Source organism: Erpetoichthys calabaricus, chromosome 14 (genome assembly GCF_900747795.2).
Source record: "Erpetoichthys calabaricus chromosome 14, fErpCal1.3, whole genome shotgun sequence".
NCBI lineage: Eukaryota > Metazoa > Chordata > Cladistia > Polypteriformes > Polypteridae > Erpetoichthys > Erpetoichthys calabaricus.
The window spans coordinates 13,471,511-13,494,213 of NC_041407.2; the positions used below are offsets into that span (position 1 = coordinate 13,471,511).

General features: G+C 35.2%; 1 protein-coding gene across 6 annotated transcripts in view; it reads right to left on the reverse strand.

The window, feature by feature from the left end:
* Positions 1 to 22,703, reverse strand: part of cyth1b (cytohesin 1b) — a 226,821-nt gene that overhangs the window by 21,507 nt on the left and 182,611 nt on the right. For all 6 annotated transcript variants that reach the window (XM_051918726.1, XM_028819988.2, XM_051918723.1 and 3 more), the window contains exons 2-8: positions 16,273 to 16,355; positions 12,198 to 12,262; positions 7,395 to 7,461; positions 7,013 to 7,131; positions 4,660 to 4,740; positions 4,462 to 4,574; positions 50 to 198 (exon numbers count right to left, since the gene is read on the reverse strand). In XM_051918726.1, the coding sequence (XP_051774686.1) occupies positions 50 to 198; positions 4,462 to 4,574; positions 4,660 to 4,740; positions 7,013 to 7,131; positions 7,395 to 7,461; positions 12,198 to 12,262; positions 16,273 to 16,355 (677 nt within the window). The remainder of the gene's footprint in view (positions 1 to 49; positions 199 to 4,461; positions 4,575 to 4,659; positions 4,741 to 7,012; positions 7,132 to 7,394; positions 7,462 to 12,197; positions 12,263 to 16,272; positions 16,356 to 22,703) is intronic.

Genomic DNA, 22,703 nt, shown 5'->3' on the forward strand with positions numbered 1-22,703 from the left:
ACAAAGATAGTTGAATATTATGTATAGCTAACATAGCAGCACTACTTACCCTGAGTAGATCTTCTGGCAAGTCTCCACCATCATTGATGCCCCGGTTCATAGCAATGAACCTCTCTACTGTGGGCTTATCCTTCACATTGGGATTGTGCAAACTGGTGTTAAGCATGATGATTGCAAAGGAGAGGACATAACAAGTATCTAAGTGATAAGAAGAAAAGTTAAAGCTTGTTTCTCATCTGGAATGTGGATTCCAGAAGCCTAGACCATTCACTCATTAAATATTCTAATCATATTCAAACCCACTGAGCCAACATTTTTATATAGCACATTTCACAATGAACCTAATACAGTATTTTGTACAATTTTTAAAAATATTTCTGAGTTGCAACCTAGGCATGTACGGCAAGGTATTTTGGATAGGGTTACTCTATGAATTGCTGAGATTGCAAAGTTATGGTTTACCTTACAACGTATCAGCCAAACTACCTGTCCCAAAACACAGTGAAATTCATTCAAAATTTAATGCATATGTGGATTTGCATTTGACAAACAATACTCTATATAAAGCATATGAAATTATATAAAACCACCTTAATAAACCTAATATCTAAGTCAAGGATGCCCACACTTTATCAGCTTGCGAGCTACTTTTATAATGACCAGGTCGAAATGATCTACCTACAGTACATTAAAAATGCTATATATATATTATATATACTGAGTATACTTTATACATAAAATATATGTTGTCGTACCTTGCATAACTGAATAACCCCTATGGCACAATAACAATTCAATACATTTATGGTCACTACAGTATTAGGATTTAATAATCTTCATGTGGGAAAAGGCTGACTCGCATAAATAAGTAGAGCCGAATAATGCAATCAAGGAGGTAGCACATTTCCTCATGTTTGGGTACTTTTCCTCTGTGAGTAAGTTCCAAAACTGTACATGAGCCTCACACTTCAGCTGAATGTCATCCTGTAGTGTCAAAATCTCATCCTCCACTGTAGAGGAGTTTTAGGTGAAACAGTGTTGCAATTTTTGATGCACCCTCAACATCTTCCCTAAATGGATAGCACTTAAATGTAGCGATTGGCTCAAGTAAAGCTGAGTCTTGAAACCGTCTGTCAAAGTTTTGACACTGTCCTTTGTTTCTGCTTTCATATTCTGTATCTTGCTCTGCACGTGTTTCACACCTACATATTTTTTTTTTTTTTTTTTTTTTTGAGTCTTTTGAATTCCAGTTTTCATTATCTCTAACCAGCTCTGCATGTGTTTGCCCCCCTTGTTTTTTAAGCTTTTTATGACATTTTACTTTGTTTTCTACTCTGTCTTTTATTTCTGACCTCGCTTTATCCTGCCTTTTTTTAATGACACCTGGTCCCGGATGATTAATTTCCCTTTTTTGAGTAATAATTTCCATTTGCACTCCTGCGATCTTTACTTTCTTTTTTTTAATACTTTCTAATTTTCCTACTTTTGTATTCTTTAACTTGTGTATCGCGCCAACTATTTTTTTTTTTTTGAGCCTTTCGAATTCCACTGCTTTCATAATCTCTAATCTGCTCTGCATGTGTATAGATAGATAGATAGATAGATAGATAGATAGATAGATACTTTATTAATCCCAATGGGAAATTCACATTCTTCAGCAGCAGCATACTGATACAATAAATAATATTAAATTAAAGAATGATAATAATACAGGTGAAAAAAACAGACAATAACTATGTATAGCGCAAATGTCCCGATTGGACGTGCTTTTTTTTTTTTTCAATTCAGTTTTTGTAGTTTTTATGAACAGTTCGAAAGTGCCTTTCCACATTTTCCTTCTTTGGAATAGCAATGATAGATTGACAGATCAGACAAACGCACTTTGATTGTAACATTGTGAGAAAAAAAATCCTCTTCCAATTCCACATCCAGCCCATACCCCCCCCAAACAAATTTTTTTTTAATCCCTTCTTTAGTCGATATAAATTGGAAGGCTAACTAGATCACAGCCGGAGTTTTGCAGTAGCTCGCACATCCGATCGTGCATTTGGGATGACCTGTGTGTTAGAAGAGATCTCAGACTGGCCGCCCTGTATGTCAATCAAGTGGCAAATGCCATAGGGAGGATATATGATAGACTAACGGTTAAAAAAAAAAAATTTTTTTTTGAATGCAACGCGATCTACCTGCACTACCTTTGCGATCTACAGGTCGATCGCAATCGACACATTGGGCACCTCTGATCTAAGTGTTACACTTAATCAAAACAATTGCTTTGATATTTCCACAACTCAAGTACATTCCTGTGATTAACTGGTGGGGGCTGGAGCTAATCAAACATCCACCCTTCTGTCACCCTAACTTCTTGACCACTTAGCCACATTAACTATGAAGAAGTAGTTGAAAGTGCAACTTAAAAAATACAAACTTCACAGTTTCCTTACCTTATATAAATATTTATAGAGTAATGGTGCTTGACAGGACTGTTTAATTAGTACTTGATTGTTTACCAAGAGGCTTAAAAGATTTTATAATGAAAATTAATGGTCCATAATTTAGACACTGTGAATCAAGTAACAAGATCTTCACCTAGCATCTTCAAAGTGTAGTTATTCAGTAATGTAAACCCACACAAAGATATGCATAGCTATCAACAAAAATTATGCTTTATTCCTGTCATTAATTTATTACCTTTTTTTTAAAAAAAACTTTTCTTTAGTTGAACAATGGAGTCTGTGAAAAAGACCATTGTTAATGCCACTGAATGCCCATCATGACACAAGAAGGCATGGTTTCAAATATAATGCATGCAAAAAAAAAAATCATGTGTGAAGAAACGGAGGATTTGTTTGCCCACCATAGCAGTTTTTTATTGACGATATATAATAATTATCTGCTTATAAATCAGGGTGGTGATGATTCAGTCTTAACAACCAGTATCAATGTAACATGGGAGCATTACCTTTTCTTTATATATTTATTACACTAAAGTTCATAAGTTTGGAATCACCCAGAATTCATGTTTTGATAGTGATACTTTTTTTTATCAAGGTACCATTACACTGATTGAAAAATATAATTAAAAATCTCTATATCAGGGTACAAAAATAACCAAAACCAAACAACATTTTCTTGAAACACAACAGTATATTGTTTTACAAAATGATGGCTTTTTATGCAATGACTTGCCAGGAAACTGAAGAATTCAAGCGAAGGTGTCTACTACTGTTTTAAAGCAACAGGGCAAATTAGGGTTTCATTTCATTACTACACAAAATCTGCAATTTTGGCAGGTGTGTGTAGACTTTTTATATGTATGTATATGGCATCTAATGTTCTAGGATGCCTAAAAGGGGATAAAGTGCAGTTGCTACTGAAGTTATCTTTTCTAAAACCCTATTTGGCACAACTTTATGGCAAATGCACTGTCAAGTTTAATGACATTAATGATATAGAAACACAGTTCAAAGATGTAAAAGCAAGCCGACGGAAGCCATGTGTGAAAAACAAAAGTGCAGCCTTGCTTATTCCATGTCAATTTAAGAAGGTTATTACACCCAGGTGCTGCTTATCATACATACTTGAATAACTGATAATCCATTTTAACTGATGGTCAATGCTATCACCTCAATAAAAAGGGCAATTGCTTTGGTAATTAGAATAAATGTTTGGAAGATACTGTTATCCTATAGATAAAGTTTAAAAGAAAACATCTTAATTAACCTGGGGTATACAGCTTTGATATAAAGAATACATAAGAATTGGAGGTGTAAATTCTTTTCTTCCACATATGCTGCTGCACAGCTTAAATTAATGTACATAACTCACATATTTTTCATTGTCTCTGACTGCCTCAATCTCTCACTCCTTTTTTTGAAAACTGTTTTTATTACTTCTGCATTCATACCAGTTATTTCTTATTTTGAGTGTGCATTTATTTTGTGAACATCTGATTAAAAAGTCAGACTCTGGCATTAAGAAAATACAGTACTGATGGATCGCCAGTTATTTGGGCAGTGCCTGCATGCTTACCTATAAATATGAACGCTTTTGTCAATAAGTAAAGATAAACACTAAAATTTTGAGGGGTACAAAACATGCATCTATTACTGAGAAAAACCTCAATTGGTTAAGATATAAAAATGCATGATTTAATATACTTTAATGTCTATGCTTTTCAAATGTACCTTCATTTCTTTATTAGAGAATCATGGAATACTGTCAGAAGCAGTATTAAAACACTAATTTCAAATAAATAATGTAAAGGTAGCTGTTACGTTTTTGCTTTGCGAAACGTAAATTCAAATATTGTGGCACAGACTCTTTGGTCATTATCTTCTCAAAAACAGCGATGATGAACTCATCTTACAAATACTTGTAAACAGTAGATTAAACACAGACTATCTATAACAAGGAACAGCAGAGTAGAGTGTATCAGTGTACTTCTAAAACACCACTCACCTGTTGACTGGAAGACCCCTGGGTTACACTGGCAATATCTTTGTGCAAATGCTTCCATCATCCGGTCAATTTTCTGGGCTTCTCCTGGTAACCGAAAACTCCACAGAAACTGCCTGCATGGTAAAGTTCGATAAAGAGGTTTTATTCTCTGAAGTTATGGATGTATGACTTCAAATAAAGCAACTAGTACCTACTTACCTTAAAGCCTGCACCAAGTTGAGGTCTGTAAATTCATGGAGTTCCACAAATGCATGAAGAACTTGAATATTAAAATCATCCCTAAATGGGAAAAATATAATACAAATAAGGATAAAAGATTAACTTGTATCCAAATTTCTAAGTATACACATCTTCACAATACTACCTGGCGTTAGATCACTGTCCCAGAGAGACGCTAGAAAAAGATCAGTGATTTAATTTTAGTATTAGTTGGAAAGGCAACTGTCTCCATCTTATCAGACAAAATCATATTGCCTCAGCTATTAATTAAATTTATTTCAGATTTGATTAAGATTTTACTATATTAGTTAAACTTCCTGGCCCTGACAGAACATATGTCTGAAGTTCTTGTGTGGGGTACTCCTCCAAGGTTTCACCTCAATATATGCTTTTTGAATTATGTTTTTGCTATTTATGGTATATTAAATTATGTAATGTGACTGAAGGTTGGAACTGTGATGTAAGAAACTAAAAGAAACTTCGGTACTTTTCTATTATCGTGACGCAAACTGGTGCGGCCGCTGCCCCGGTTACTTAATTTTTGGATTTTAAATTATTAGACTGGCCTACCCCAACCACAAATACTAACCTTAAAGTTAGTGGGGGTGGAGCATAGTTACGTATAGGTCCCTAATGTTAATGTCTCCTTTGGGTGCCTAATCTTAAAAAACGATAATACGATTTGTGTCACGATAATAGAAAAGTACAGAAACTTCTTTACAGTTATACATATCAGGTGCAAAGCATACCAAAGTATTCCTTAGGCTCTTAAAAGGGAAACATCAACCATTTTCGCCATTACCTAGAAAGCCACCTGTCCAATCGAACTTTCAAGAGGAGAGAGTAGGCAGCCTATTAATTTTGTCAACAGAAGAGTGTGAGCTTGGGACCGAGACGGCAGCATACATTTCTGTAAGATTTACAAAATGCGTGTCAAATTTCTTCTCTGTAATAAAGTGCAATATGACAATGCATTCCACGTGTTCAGTTTCAAATGATTTTAACATCATCAGTGACTCTCTGAGCAAGTCAAAAAGGGTCACTTAATTGCTTCTCTGTCCCTGATCCAAATCCTACCATTGGAGCTTTTGGTTGTTGATGGGTCATGTGGTTCCAGACAAAGTGCATATATAGTAGTAGCACACACATATATAAATATATACAGTATAAGAGAACAATAGATTTAGAGTAAATTAGGAGTAAAGCAATTTCTCAAATCAGGCTACAGAAAGGTGAGATCAATGCTCCATTGTGCTGCAGAAAATTATTCAGAATATGTAAAGGGAGAATGTGGAACCTTGCATAAGTGAAAACCATGAAGAATGCAGGACAATAACACACAAGGATCAGACATGCGCTTGTGTTCCACATCTTATTTCAGCTATCCAAGAGGAATTGCAAATGATACAACATTGGAATAAACATTGTAAGAAAAAAAGCTGTCTAAAGTTTATATACTTTCAATATAAAGAGACATGGCAAAAGTTTGGTTTGCTCAAATTTATGAGAAAGTACAAAATGTGTACATAGCTGAAAAAAGTTCAACATTGCCTAATTAAATTAGGGATAGAGTATAAAAATATATCCCTTCAAAAAACTTGAATAGTTATGTATCTGTGTTTAAAATACTGTATTTACACACTGATTTCACAATATCTTCCCAATACTTCCCTAATGTTTCAGATTTTGTATATTCAAAGTAGTTTTGGAGGATTAGAAGACTGGGCTATGAATTCTGAAAATTGCTAGACTGGCACTAGGTGGTGCTGTGTGTCAAATGATAATTTATTTTCATTTTTAAAAATACTTTAAATGCAAGATCAAAAATGTTTAAATGATAGGACAGTTGCCTTTGTTTCATTAGGAGAAGGTTGACGGAAATGAGAAAGTAGGGTAATTTGCCAGCAATTAAAATAAAACCAGTCCTGCCATTTAGGAAATGTACACATCTTTCAGATAAAAATAAGTTTTGTATCAACATTGAATTCAGACCCCAAAAAGATTCAACTATAAACTGGAAATGCAATTTATTTTTACTAGAAAATTTTCTTCATTAGTAACAAATACATCAGCAACCTCTAAACTCCTTTTACTATTGATTTAAATCATAGCAAGCATACATATATCTTGTATATTTTATTTATAGTCAAAAAAATTGCCTGAAAGGTGAAAGTAAATAAGGAAAGAAGCCAAATTCACATAAAATCATGTTAAACCAAGCACTATGCAAACAGCATAACTTACCTCCCAATTAAAATGAGGACTAATATAAAATAAGCACGTGTGCCATTGTGCTCGTCTATATACAACAAACTATCTTTGCTGCACCCACCTCTCTCCAAGGTAGTCGCCTATTGCAGTTTTATTCAGGCCTTCCCCTTTGTACAGGAACTGAGCAATGTCACCACAGGTATTTTTCAGCAAGTCATTCTCTATCAAGAACTGAATCCCCTGAAAACCAAGCCACATAGAAAGTTTGAAAACAAAAGCAGTTTGAAGACTACAGATCAACAGAGTATGATAAATTTCTCTATTTCCAGAACTTTGTTACAAAATTTGAAGACATTTATATAATGCTAAATTGTACAGATCAAGCAATGTGTGAACTAAACACACACATTATAAACAAGAAAACACTATTCAAACAAAAAAACGTAGTTATGGAATGGTGATCAAACAATGGAAAAGAAATACATAATGCCCCAAAAACTGACCTTTTTGGGATCCATATTAAATTTCTTTCGACCCATGGCTACCTGCTTGTTCCTTTGCATGTTTTTTCTGAGAAAGAAATAGGAGAAATTAATTGAATGCTTCAGATTTCTAGATATTGAGGACAAAGCACGACTTGGCTTTCACAAGTGTCCAATTCGATAAAGATGCAGGGAGTCAAAACAGCAAGCTAAGATTTTATTTGAAATTTTTCAACTTGCAGTACTGACTATGAAGGTGACACGCTTTTCTCAAAAATTTAAATAAAATAAAATACATCAATTACTGTACCTAGGCTGTATAGGACACTTTGATGAAATTCTAATTTCAGATTTCAGCTTTACTTTTAATATTTTTAAATATATTTTCTCTGCAGCAGACACATAAACTGCTCGTTTAATGCCTGAACCCTGAGTTAATCAGTGAAATTACCAGAATAGATCTAGAAAGGCCAGGTCTCCAAATGAGGCACTTTACAGGAAAAAACAGGTTTTTAAATCATAATTTAATCGCTTGACAATTAAAGAAATGGAACAGCTCATATTTAAACCGCATCATCATTATTATGAACACAGAGAGAGAGAAAGTCAATAAGAACTTAGCTCAACAAATCCACAAGCAGGAAGTCTGGAATGCATCAACACAGAGAGAGATAAACTCATTTGACTATAAAAATATAACACACATTTTCAGAGAGTACTATAAGTCCTTATATTTTACTCAGTCTAAAGCAGATAAGACGCAATCTAATGAGTTTGATTCAATATCGATACTACAGCTAGATACTCTTAGTGCAGTGGAACTGCAGTGGATAAACCACTTTTAGAATTACTAGATGCTATAAATTCACTTCAAAGTGGGAGAGAAGCAGGCCCTGATGGCTACCCAGTGGAATTTAATTAAAAAAAATTCAAATAAGTTAGTTCCACTATTATTAGCGACATTCACAGAAACGAGAGACAACAACAAGTTTTACCTTCAACTTTTCACCAAGCATTAATTACTGTCTTTCCTAAGAAAAGGGCTTAATACAATGTGCATCATACACACCAATCTCACTCCTGAATAAAGATACTCTCCAAAGTTCTAGCCATAAGGATTGAGAAAGTGCTTCCTTCTGTAATATCACAAGTCTAAACCAGATTTATTAAAGGAAGACATTTAGCTTTTAGACTTCAACATTTGTTTAATACAACATATTCAATTAAATCTAACAGCCCGGAGATCTTATTATCTTTGAATGCAGAAAAAGCATTTGATATTGTTGAATGGGAACACCTTTTAACTACATTGCACATATTTGGGCTCGGCGCAAACATATGTGCATTGATCAAACTACTCTACACTAGTCCAGAAGCCTCAGTTTGTATTAACAACACTATTTCAGATTACTTCAAACTAGAACATGGTACTCAAGAAGGTTGCCCCCTTTCACCATTGCTCGATTTTCAGAGAAGAACTTATACAGAAAATAAAATAATTTATTTTTAATTTAAATTAATAATAAAATTCCATACCAGCAGTCCTATCTGGATTCAAAATCAATTTGAATAAAAGTATGCTTTTTTCTGGTGAACTCTCTTGCACACAATATTAGACTGGGCATCTCCCCATTTATCTTAGCAGATCAGCTTAAATATCTTGGGGTTTTAAATACCACACTATAAATCTCTTTTTCAACAAAATTTTGCTTTCTGCCTGGAAAAAATTAAATAAGAATGAATAGATGATCTTCCCTCCATCTGACATTAGCAGGGAAAATCAACACTATCCTTCCCAGGCTTCTATTACTATTTCAAAGCATCCCCATATAAGCAAATCATTTTTTAAGAAATTGGATTCAATAATAACCTCATTTATTTGGAATTCAAAATATACACGCATCCAAAGGGCGACACTGCAATGACCTAAAGCAGAAGGGGGCATGGCACTACCTTTCAATTTTATTACTGGGTGGCAAATACACAGGCCATAAAGACCTGGACATAAACATAAATTGATGAATATACATAAGCCTGGCCTGCAATATTGCTCTGTGCTCCAGTAAATACAAATTATTGTCAATATACTAATAATCCAACTGCCCTTTATTCACTCAGAATATAGAACCAGTGTAAGAAAGCACTTTAACACAGAGACGCTCTCTGTTGCACCTCTACATTGTAGCGTGGCTACATAATAGTAGGTATTTTTTGTGTTTGTACTGAGTCGTGTTTTGTTCACATCATCCTGTTTACTATCGTGTGTGTGTAAGTAAATGTCCCCGGGAAATGAACGGGGAAAGACAATGAGGGGAGACTGTGACCCGGAGACTGGAATTTCCTGTTTCCACAAACATTGCATCCAAGATATTTGTTATTTAACGAGAGGAGGCAAGGAGATCGAGGAGCAAGGAAAGGCGGAGAGGAGAAAGGAGTCATTTTCACGCTCATCTTCCAAATCATCACCTGCAATCAGTGCATAACTTTACTGTTTGCTTTTTTCATTATCCGTAACATCATAAAGACAGCCAGTGCGGAGAAACCCCAGGGTTCAGACTTCATTCAGCCATTTCCGAGGAATCACGTTTTGAATTTTTTCGGGAAGGAGCAAAATATCATTTCAGCCAGTATTCGTTTAATTCAGGACTTTAATAACTTTGGACTCAGATATCACATACATTTCTACTGATGTTTATTTTTGATCTGTGTTTCGTGTTCTGTGTGTATTCATTTATTGTTTAGGGGGAAGGGAGGGCTTTGCATTGTTTTTTTATTACAGTATATTCATGTGCTCGGGGTAAATAGGATATATATATATTGAATTTTTTACAATCTTGGAGACTCAGATAGCATCTCTACAATATATAAAAACATTTTAAAGTACATTCCTTATAAAGTTCCTAGGGTACAATGGGGAAAGGATCTTTCACTTAACATTTCAGAAAAGGAGCGGAAGACAGTCATTCACAGAATACACTCTACCTCCATATGCTCAAAGCACTCGATCATTCAACTTAAAATCTTTTATTGGCTGCATTTATCTCATTTCAAATTCTACAAAATGTTTCCAGGACAAGATTCAACCTGAGAATGTTGCAATCTAGCTCCAGCCTTACTGGGCCACATGTTTTGGGCATGCATCAAATTAACATTTTGGACAAAAATCTTTGCATGCCTATCAGACAGCCTTGGTATCACAATCACTCTGAATCCATTAACAGCTGTGTTTGGTGCACTCCCAGAAGGGCTTAAAGAGGATTAAGGCAAACAAATTATAATGGTCTTTACCTCACTACTACCATGTAGACTTACCTTGCTCAAATGGGAGAATCCCACCCCACCACTTTTAAGTCAGTGGGTAACTGATGTTCTATACTATTTGAAAGTGGTAAAAACATCAAATTCTCCCTTAGATAATCTGTTCAATAACATTTTAGAATAAGCTTCACTATCGGGAGAAAAGGATACTCTTCCATCCTTGATTCTTTTAAAGCGCTCTGGTTGTTGGCTTTCCTCTCTTTCTCTTGAGTGGGGGTTGAATTTTGGTTTAAGTTTGACTTGACTATATGGATTGTTATTTGCTTCTAATTAAAATCAATAAAAAAAACCTGATTTAGTGATTTACACTAACTGCTTAAAAGTTTTATCTCATAAAAATTAAGCTGTATTTCTTGAAGTTATATATTATACTAGTAATAACTATAAGATTGGCTTATGAGTAGATAAGAATACAAGCATCAAAAACATGCACATTCAAGATATGCATGAAAATGTTAAAGGAATACAACACCCAAAATTCCCCTTTATTTACACTGTGGTGCAGTCATTGACCAATCCATATCAGGTTCCTAGTTATACATTGACAACATGCAAAACAAGATGTATTTTTGCTAAAATATTGTAAAATACTGTAAACCATTTCCAGAAAATCCTCTCATGAATGAAAGTGGAATGCATTCAAAGAATAGGCTTTTGAAATGAAAACAAAAGTCCAACCAACCCCTTTTCCCCCCAACTTCAGTGGTCATCAATCTTGCACAGTAATAGCTTATTAACCGACTATCATCTGCTTTATTTGTTATGAATAAAGTGAATGTGTGTATATTCAAGAATCTCCAACAAGAGAAGATTAGTTGACTGCTGCAGTCTTTAAACAGGTGAAAAAAATGAAAGTGACAAATTTGGTGCTTATTGGCCAAAGAATGGAGAAACAGAAGGGCCAAAAATTCAAAAACTTGTTTCTTTTTTAACACACTCCTGTTGTATACAGTACAAGTGAATTATTCAGAAGTGGTTTAAAAGTATTTTAGACAACATACACATGGAACGAACATACAACTGTATATCTGACATACAAAAAGTTTTCATTGATATGCTGTTGTTTGGCATTATTCCTCTCTCATTATCGTGATTAAGTTAACTGTGCTCAATAAAAACATAGGCGACAACTACATGTAACACTGGGTAAATGACATTAAAAAAACATTTTTCGGGTAGAATACTCTTAAGGTGCTTGTTCCATTTCTTATGCTCATGCTTAATTAAAGCATGGCATGCAATTCAATCCCAAGCGAGAGTACACAGAATCAAACATAATTTTCGCTACTAAGAGTTTTTTTCCCAATCAGGATTTACTAAAACATTTATAAAGCACATTCTCTTGCATTCATATTAAAAGACAAGATCTTAAAGCTTTAGTCATGTTCAGTTTAGACTAGAAAATATTTTTTTAAATTCAGATAAGTAAAAAAATGAAGCCATGGGAAAAGTTTTATAAAGATTTCTCTCTTGCCTTTTTCAATTATTAAAAATATTACATCTTACCGCTCCTCTGTGGACCCCAGATTTTCAATTTCATTCGTGACTTCTGCTATCTCATCTTTCAGACGCTGAAATAGTTATAAAAAAAAAAAAAAAAGTAAAAAAAAAAAAGTGTCATGCCTTTCTCCATTAAGCACTGCTGATAGTTCCATAAACCGATGGGACAGAAAACATAAACAAGTCCAAAGCCATGATATAATTTCTCATACAAAGAGGCAAAACCAAGAATTTAAATAATGGCATACAAATATGGCAAATGTTTAATGCAAAGGCTTAGAAGACCATCATATCCTTATGTTGAAAAAGTGTTCATTCATTAGCAAGAAAAGGGATTTGGCAGCTATTAAGAATTACCCATTAAGTCAAAAATATTAATCCATTCTATACATTTTTTTGCATCCAGCATTTCCCAGCATATTGTAATAAAAAGACAGAATTTAATACAGTAGCAAAGGGTGCATGCTTGTCACCAGCCAATAAAAACACCAAGATGTCATTTATATCAGACAACACACGGTGACAAATCAACTTAAAACATGTAAATAAAGGTAAACAGAGAAAAAAATGCTGATGGAACCCAAACCTGACAGGAAACTGTGTCTAGCAAATTGTTACCCACAACACCACCCAAAATTATACTGCAGCTTTATCTGATGGAATACCACTTATATACTCAGAACCTCATCTGCAACTCAATAACTGAGACATGAATATTTAATGAGCCAGAAATGTCTATTTTGGTTCTAACCACAAATAAAAATTACATTAAAAATAATACTTTATTTGTTTACTAATAACATATCAAAATTGGGAAAAAAACATTACATTTAGCTTTTAACTGATGTAACGGTCTTGAGTGAGTGACTGGTTATGCACATCTTTTGGTATCTAACTTGTTAGTATGTCTGAACGACCCACTATTACTGGTGAAGCCCCATTAATTTGTACTGAATTCTGAAAGTGAGGCTCTTCAGCTGTTTCTAGTGTTTCACTTATTCATCTCAGTTGATGCACTGGTCTCATTACCTGAGCTTTGGACTTCTGAGATAATGGGCTGGAGTTTTTGATTGTCCTTAGTTCGTTATACAAAAACAAAATCCATATTTATAAGGGAGAGTAACACAGGCAGACACCCACACAAACAAAGATAGGCATTGTCTGTTGTATCCTGTTCTTGTGAAACTTAATTTGCGTTAATTTCAGCCTTTCAGAACCTCCCAAAATATCTAACCCTTAGTTCCTCTGACATCGGGAACAATTTTAGTTTGAAATAGATATCCATACGAGGGCAACATGCACAAGCATTTTTCACAATGATTTTTCAAATTTTATATATACAGTATATGCTCAAACAAAGATTAAGGATGATGTATACTTCATACTGCGCCCAATGTTGACTGCACAATATGGTGACATCGCAAAACTACTGGAATAGAAGTTCACACCAAGGATATGTTCAATATTTTATGTACATGGGACTGCGGTAACTAAGCATGAAAGAATCCATCTAAAATTCAAAATGAAAAACTCCCTTTAATATTGTTCACAACTGGTGAACAATGTCACACACATCTTGGGCCTATGACTATCAGTATGCTGACAGAAGGTAGAATACTTAATGCTACTATGTCACAAAGTGGATCAGACCAAAAGCCTAGCCTTATGGTCAAAGGAACTGTCTGCAGAGCTTAGAGACAGGATTATGTCAAGGCAAAGATTTGGATACAAATAAATTTTCTAGCATTGAAGGTTCCCATCAAGGATGATGTTTAGAACTACCATGACTCTTCCAAGACCTGGCCATCTAGCCAACCTATGAAATCAGGCCTTGGTAAGAGAAGAAACCAAGAACCAGAAAATCACTCTGGCTAATCTCCAGAACCCATGTTCTCCATGGGGCTTTATGGCAGAGTGGCAAACCAGAGTATGAAAAAGGCACCTAAGGGATTATCTGCCTATGAGAAACACAATTCTCTAGTCTGATGAACTCAAGCTTAGACTGTTTGGTCTCAAAACTAAGCATCATGTCTAGGAGAAACTAGGCACAGTTCTTCACCTTCATAATACCATTCCTACAATGAAGCATAATGGTGGCAGCAACATGTTATGGGGTTGTTTTTCTGTGGCAAGGAATCTAGTTAGGCTCGAGGCAAAGCTGAACACTGCAAAGTACAAAACTTTCTTTAATGAAAACCTCAGACTGTCTTGAAGGTTCAGCTTTCAGCAGGGAAATGACCATAAGCACAAAGGAAAGACAACACAGGAGTGATTTAAGAACAACTCTGTGAATGTTTTTGAGTGGGCCCAGCCATAGCAGAGATTTGAGCCCCATTGAACATCTCTGGGCGAGACCTGAAGTATCAGTCCACCAATGTTTTCTGTTCAACCTGACAGAGCTTGACAAGATCTGCAGAGGTGGTGTGGGAAGCTTTTCACGTCATGCCCAAGACTCCAGGCTCTAAACTCTGACAAAAATGCCAGAATTAAGTATTGAGTAAAGGGTCTGAATACTTGCATTACATAGCAGGAGAAGTTACTAACTGGGTTTTGGCAGGATAAATTGCCAGATTTTAAGAAAACAGCTAATCGTAAAAAATTTTTTAAAAAACCAATCAATCAATCAATAAAAACTGAGAATCATCTGAATTCCTGAGGGAATGGATGATGAAAATCCCTTTAAAATTAGCCAGTGTTGTCTAAAAAAATTATAGAAAATGTTACTAAAGAGAAACTGAAAAAGCACATCACTTTACTAATAAACATTTCACAAACATGTTCATGGTCATATTCCTGACATTCCAGAAAAAAGAAAATGTGACTTGGCACTGGTAGAAGGAAATAGTCTTTAGTTTGAGGATTTAAAAAAAAAATCTGTCTCAAGTTTGTCCAAAATGCAGTATAAACAATCTTAACAAAAAAGAAAACATGAACAGTATAAACCAGTTTTAATATTGCTACACTGACTGCATATTAGAACTGATTTTAAAATAGTCCCACTTGCATATGAACAAGGAAGCACCTTCTTATATTTTGGAGTGTCTGTCCCCCTACATTTCTAATCATAATCTTCGCTCTTCCTCTGCTTAATATTTCAAGAGTGAAACATAAAAGAATCTTGGATTTAGGCACCAAAATGGTAATTGGCTCTTATGAAAAATAAATTGTTCTATAGTCACTAATTACTATTGCTGTGTACTTTCCTAACCTGGTATTCAATGGTGGCAGCCAGTTAAGTACTATCTAACCGAAGCACACTGTGGCATTAGCGGACATATTTATTTTTGTTAGAATGTCCAAAGGTAGTTGGGCCATCTTTGGATTTGGAATTCAAGGCATTTATTTCCTCTTGCATCCTCGCTAGCTGGAGATTTTGTTTTCCTCTCCTCCTTGGCTATCAAATTATAGCATTTGTTTATTATGCTAGACATTTATAGTCTCATTCTTATAGTCTTAAATTGTTCTTTAGTGTTTAACTTAATTTTTTATTATCTTTTATGATCTTTCTATTATTATTGAAAAGCAACTGAACCTAATGTCATGTATTAAAATGTGCTATATAAATTAATCTTAGTTATTATTTTAACAATCCAAAAGTGGACAATTCAACCTCTCAAGTCACTCATGTCTTCTATACCTTCAAAAACTTTTCCCAGAAATCACTCTGAAGAAATTCTACAATATGTCAGTCTGTGTACAAACATACCTCCCATTTGTTACATGAGTCACAAGCGGAAAAGGCACAGAATACAAATAAAATAAACTAATCCTTAAGCCCGTAAAGGCGATATACAGCCTTCTCACTTACTGAGGTTACAAAAACTCACCATTTCATCTTAAAAGAACAAAGGGACATCTATTTGTACACAGACATTGATGGTCAGAGAATGGTAGTATATCCAGAAGGGGCTACTTATACTATCATTTTTCTTGGTAAAGGAAAAAAATAAATATAATCTGCAATGTACAGTGTAATATATTCAGAAGAAAATGAACATAAGATGAAAGGCAATGTGTAAATAAGTTTTCGTATGCTCTAGTCTTCTAAATTGTTAATCGATAGGTATTTTACAACTAATACCTGAATATCCTGGAGCAATTCCAGTTTGCGTCGGCGAATGTTCTCCAGCTCCTGTCTTTCTTCTGGAGTAAGGTCCTCAGGAACTAAATGACAAAAACAGAACAATGTTTAGATCATTTCAGTTTATGCATATGTATCACTGCTCTGACTACAAACTATGATCACAAGTTTCATGACTATCACTAGAACACTGACAAAATGAAACACAGTGGTTTAGGCATACACTGCACATTCTCACTGGCAAAGCTCTATTCACCTGTTGAACAAAAACACACTATGAAAATAAAATGGTCAGTAATGCAGAGCTCATAACTGATACATAAACACTGAAGAAGGGACAAAAAAAATCTACAAAGGCTACTATTTTTTTTCTTGCTTGTAATGTTTAGGTAGCAGAGCGTGCGTGAAATGATCAGTTGATAGCTTACATACTGTGTGGACGTCTCACATCAAATGTTTGATTACTGATAAATTGCAAGTATTTTCTCGGCACAAGTTAAATAGGCAGACATGTGCTTTGCAATACGGTAGTCATTTCAGCTCTAATCCCCCAAAACAATGCCGCTGCCGCTACTTGTCAGCTCATATGCAGAACAGTGAACATTTTGTGAAACTTTTCTTAGCAGGGGCCAGTTTTGCCAGGGAGGTAGAAGAGCATCTTGCATGTGCTGCACATTGGAGGAAGGCCTTTTCATATTCAGTATCATTTTTTTAAATCTTTATATGCTGTACTGCTTGAATGATCATCCTGGAAAAATCAAACCAAGTGTAAAAAGCACCACTGACCCTAATTGTTCTAAACACTTTCTCTTCGGATTATCAATAGAAAGAAAGAAAAAAAAAGTTTAATTCACTATAGATTCATTAGTTTTTAAAATAATTTAACATTTGCACAGATAAACTTTCATTTGCTTTATTAACACAGCACATAGTAAACCCTGCATATATTAAGTCAGAGTGAATTTGAAATTAATTTGTTACAGTCCTGTAATTCTTTTTCTTGTATTCATAGAGAAAAGCCAAGCAAAATGACACCTTTTATTGGCTAACTAGAAAGATTACAATATGCAAGCTTTCGAGGCAACTCAGGCCCCTTCTTCAGGCAAGATGTAATCCATATAAATCAGATTGACTATCTGATGAACTGAATACACATATTCAGAAACACACAGCAGTTTTTTTATTTACCTGTACTCATTTTTTTTAGTAATGTACTACACAAGGAGATGTAAATGCATTAAGAAGAATATTTTAACTATATCAGCAGTTATGCAAGACACTGTCACTTTTGTTTACACGTGCTAATAAGCTAAACAGACACCAAGTGCCCAGTCAGAGTACTTATGGTGGGATTGTGCAGTGCAACTTGGAAAACAGAGCAAAGTTCTTTCAGTGTAGGTTGTTGTTAGAATGTCATCTCTCACATCTTTTGGATCCTTATTTAATATCTGGATTACAAAGAGAATAAAAGACTGCATTGTAGTATACTCTAAACAAAAGCCCAGTAATGTGCAGGAGTGTTTCAACTAATGAACATACTTAGAATGCCAGATATTCTCAATCACATAAAACATTACAGACATCTTCCTCCCTTGTTATAAAGGCAGAGCCAGACACTGTCTGGTGAAAAATAATAGGAACAAAAAAAAAAAGTAGTAGTTTCTCAAAATAACCTGAGTGCCACACATTTTATGACAGACTTGCAGCTTGTGTACAAGAACCAATGAGGGACCTGAAATTCAACTTAATGTGTAAACATCTCTGCAGAAAATACCCAGGAGAACCACCATAAAGGTTGCAGTGTCAGTAAGATTAGCAGATTCCAGAGTTTATTCTTGACTCTACTAGCAGCTGGTCAATTTAATATTTTTTGCATTAGGTCCAATTTCTTTTGTACTAATAAAAAGGCCTAGAACAGATTTACTAAAGGCAATAGATGCAATTAACTTCAGCTACTGAACAATACATCTGAGGGTTGTAAACTTATATGGCCGTAGTGCCGTAACTGACGCTCCCTCACAACGCAGGTAAATGTATGTAATGTGCCTCATTCAGGTCTCTGTGAGCAACCACTCATTCAACACAATGTGAAACCAGCGGTGCCCAAGGATGTTCCGAAGAGACACAATATCAAAAGAATCCAGACTTCATCTCAGGTCACTGGATAGCACCCAAGTCGTGCAGCCATATAGCAAAACAGGAAACACCAGGACTCTGAAGATTTGGACCTTCTGATGTCTTTGCAAAAGGATGGAGCGCCAAACACCCCTTTCCAGCGACCTCATGAAACCCCCATGCTCTCCCAATCCATCTACTGATATCATAGGAAGAGGCACCACAGACATGAATGTCGCTGATGACATAAGTAAACCTCTTTACGAGGTCGACACTCTCTCTGCAGACAGCAACACTGCTGACGGCTGAGCCCAAGAAGTCATTAAAGGCCTGGATCTTGGTTTTTATCAGGGGCACCCGCAGACCCAGACACTCAGACTCCTCACTTAGTCTCTCAGGAGGCCCTACCAGAGGCTTCATTGACTCTGTGAACATCACACCATCATCAGCAAAGTCAAGATCAGTGAATCTCTCTTCACCAATACATGTCCCATAGCCACCTGACACTACGACCCTGCCCAACACCCAGTCCATGCAAGCATTCTTACTGTACACAGATAATACTGTATTAATAATTAAACAAACATACAGACAACAACCGTCCAAAATACACATTAAAACTTCTGGCTATAGGTGGCAGTAAGATGAGATCAAACCTGCTCAGACTGTGCCACAGGTTTATATTTAAAGTCATTCATATTTAGAAAGAGCAGGTCCAGCTTATAGTGTCCAAAAATGCAACATGCCTAAAAGACACTTGATTCCTTGTTAGTAATAATAATAACACATATTTAATAGCTACCTTTCTTAGGACTCAAGGTCACCTTACAATGAATTAACTGACAGTAATAAAGATAAAAACAAATAGGACAATAAAATCAATTAGCAATAAAGGTACAGAACTAGTAACAAACATCAAAAATAACTCATAATTGGTATGCCAGTTTGAAAAGTTATGTTTTGAGGGTAGTTTTAAATTGTGTTATTGAGTCTAGCCAACAGATATGGGAAGAGAATTCAAGAGTTGTGGGGCACTATGAGAATTTGATGTGTGGTAAAGAAAGTAAAACTGCAGATGATGATCTGAGTGAGTGAGAGGGAGTGCAAGTCTGTACGAGATCAGCAAGGTAGGGAGGAGAGAGATTGCGGAGAGCTTTAAATGTTAAGAGCAGTATTTTGTATTGTATTCCGTATTAAACAGGGAACCACTGAAGCTGGAAGATGTTCAGTGGATTTAGAACAGGTATATATTCTAGCAGTAGAATTTTGTACAAGTTGTAAGCGATGGATACGATTTTTTTTTTAGAGATGCCAAATAGAACAGAATTATAGCAATCTATATGTGAAGTGAGTAAGGCATTAACCAATACTTCAGTACTGTATTGTTTAAGAACAGGACAAAATCTAGAAATGTTTCAGAGATGGAAGAAGGCAGTCTGAGAAACATTACTTATATGGGAAGAAAGAGAGGGTACTGTCTAGAATGACACCCAGGCACTTAACCTGGCAAGATATGTTTGTGATAATGTTGTTAATTAAAATGGAAGAATGGTTAACCTTAGTGAGTGTAAATTTAGAACCAATGAGGAGCACCTCAGGTTTTATTGCTATTTAACTGAAGAAAATTGTGAGTCAACAATGACTATGTCTTGAAGACATGCTATAAGAGTATTTGAAGGAAAAATAGAAGTGGATTTAGTGGATCGATAAAGCTGTGTGTCATCAGCATAGCAATGAAATTTAACACCATGCAGTCAAAAGAGATTACCTACTGGAAAGATGTAGATGAGAAAAAGAAGCGGCCCCAAAACCGAGCCCGGTGGAACTCCCTGAGTAATGACTGCATTCTCTAACAAAGCCCTTTGCTTGAACAAACTGCCTCCTGTCAGTGAGGTAGGAAGAAAACCATTTATGGACAAGGCTGCAGACTCCAAAACTAGCCAGATGTTTCAAAAGTATCTGATGTGACATGGTGTCAAATGCAGAGCTGAGATCAAGAAGAACAAGAATTGAAAAAAGGTCCCATGTTAGCTGCCTGGAGAAGATCATTTGTGATGTTGACCAGGGCAGTTTCTGTGCTGTGTTTAGGACAAAAGCCAGATTGAATCTGTTCAAAAATGTTTTTTTTTTTTTTTTTGAAAGATGGGACTGAAGTTGGGAGGCAACTATCTGAGAATTTTTGATATGAATGGAACATTTGAAATAGACCAATAATTATTAAGGAGATTAAGGTCTAAGCAAGGTTTTTTACAGAATTGGAGTAATTGAGACTGTTTTTAATGAAAGGGGGGTTGTGCCAGTATAATGGAAGAGTTAATTGTAATAATTATCATGGGGGAGATATGTGATAACCAGGACTTAAAGCTTATAGGTGTGTTTAAAGTTACAAGCATTCAGAATGATCCATCATTAAGATATTGGTATAGAGTGAATAATTTCTGTTGCTCAGTCAGCCAAGATTATGCAACATGTTTTCCTGTGCAGTGACACGGACACATTCAGTAAGCATTTCAATGTCTTGATCGAATATTTTAGTTTTAATTGTACTGTGCTCCCTTTATTGCCATTGCACATTCACAATAATCTCATGTCCCCTTCCTGCCTGTGCATAGATCTGTGCTGACAGTAGAATCTCTTCAGTTTAGTTTAAAATGTATGAAAAAAATGTATGGTAACAAGTCAGATTTCAAATCTTAACATTACTAGTTAATAGCATTAACTAATTGCATTAAAAATATTTATAATCCTAAATAAAATAATGTTTCTGAGCAACTCTTTGCCCATACCATAGACAATGAGCATCATATTGCAATGGTGTGGTCAGTAATAATACGACTAGTGGCAGCAGCAATTGCAACACAAAAGGAGGGAGCATAGAAAGTTTGAAAGTGGGTAGAAAATTATGCAAATTTACTATTTGCTTCCAGTAACCACAAGAGAAGCGCTCATATATACCAGGTTCTCATCATACAGCCAAGGTTAATCATCCAAAGTAGATGTGCTAATGGCCCTTCTCAGGACACAAGAGATGAGTCATTTTCCATTCAATCGCCCAGCGCTGGTGCAGTGCTTCAATACAACATGTTTGCTTTGTTTAAAAATGTAACTGAACATGGCATAGTATAGTAGCTAAAAAAACAAACTTAACAAAAGCCAGTAAAAGACCACATTATAAAATCTTTAAAGAACGGATAATGCCTCTTTGGAGTGGGCGAGTTTTATAATTACTAATAACTATTGAAGTGGCTGGGACCATTTTACTAGAATTTGGCATTATTTTAGGAAACAATGGGTATCATTTTTGGAACTCAGGAAAGCATTCCTTTTTTCCCCCCATTTGAAAATAACAGAGGTTGGGTTATTAATTAGAAGAATTCAAACATCCAAATATTTTTCAGAAATACATTAGGGTTATAAGGAGAAGATGAACAGTTCTCAACTGACACAAAAACACAAAGAAGATGAAGCAAATGACCTACTGCACTTGAACTGCAGACTTCAACCATCATACTTCACGTATTTCCTGTATAGGTTCTGTGGCAAACTAAAGCTTTTATTCCCACATAGACAATTAGCGCCCCTCAGAGTCAGTTACATTTGTATTATTCCATTAAAAAAATAACACTGAGATGAAAAACTAGTATGTGTTTGTGATGTGGTACCACCCTGTCTAGAAAACATCTGGAGAGCCAGTAGCATGGGAAAACTGTCTCCGTTAGTCTACTTTGTTGCCTAATATTTGCTCTCATCTTACAATAAACTAAATGAGGCTATTCTGATGTTTATACATTTAAATACTATTAAAGCAATTCAAGCACTTTATGTGCAGAAAAAAACGTCAAAGCCTTCCAGGAACTAAGAATTATGTTTCTTGAGTTATTTTTAGGGTAGTTCTTTTTGGATAATAAATCTACAAATACATGGACATGAGTAACAGAAAAAAATATGTAAGACAATTGCCAGAAAATAAGAATTATAAAGAAATGTCCTTATAATTAATACTCAAAACACATCCAGTTTATATTGTACATAGCCATGTAAAACAGAATTAACACACTAGCTATGACACAAGCAATAGCTTAAAAATCTCAGAAGGGACCTGAAAGAATAAAAACAATTCATCTCATTTTCACTAAACAAGCTAAAGAACTTTAAATATTATAAGCAACATGCTATTTTGACTTGCATGTGCAGAATGCAAGATTTTGATATGTTTCACAAAGTACATGGAAATAGAAGAGAATAGGGCATTAGGGTTCCAATTAGGCAATTAAAAAATATATTTCAAGGCATTAAAGGTATTTGTGATCATCTAA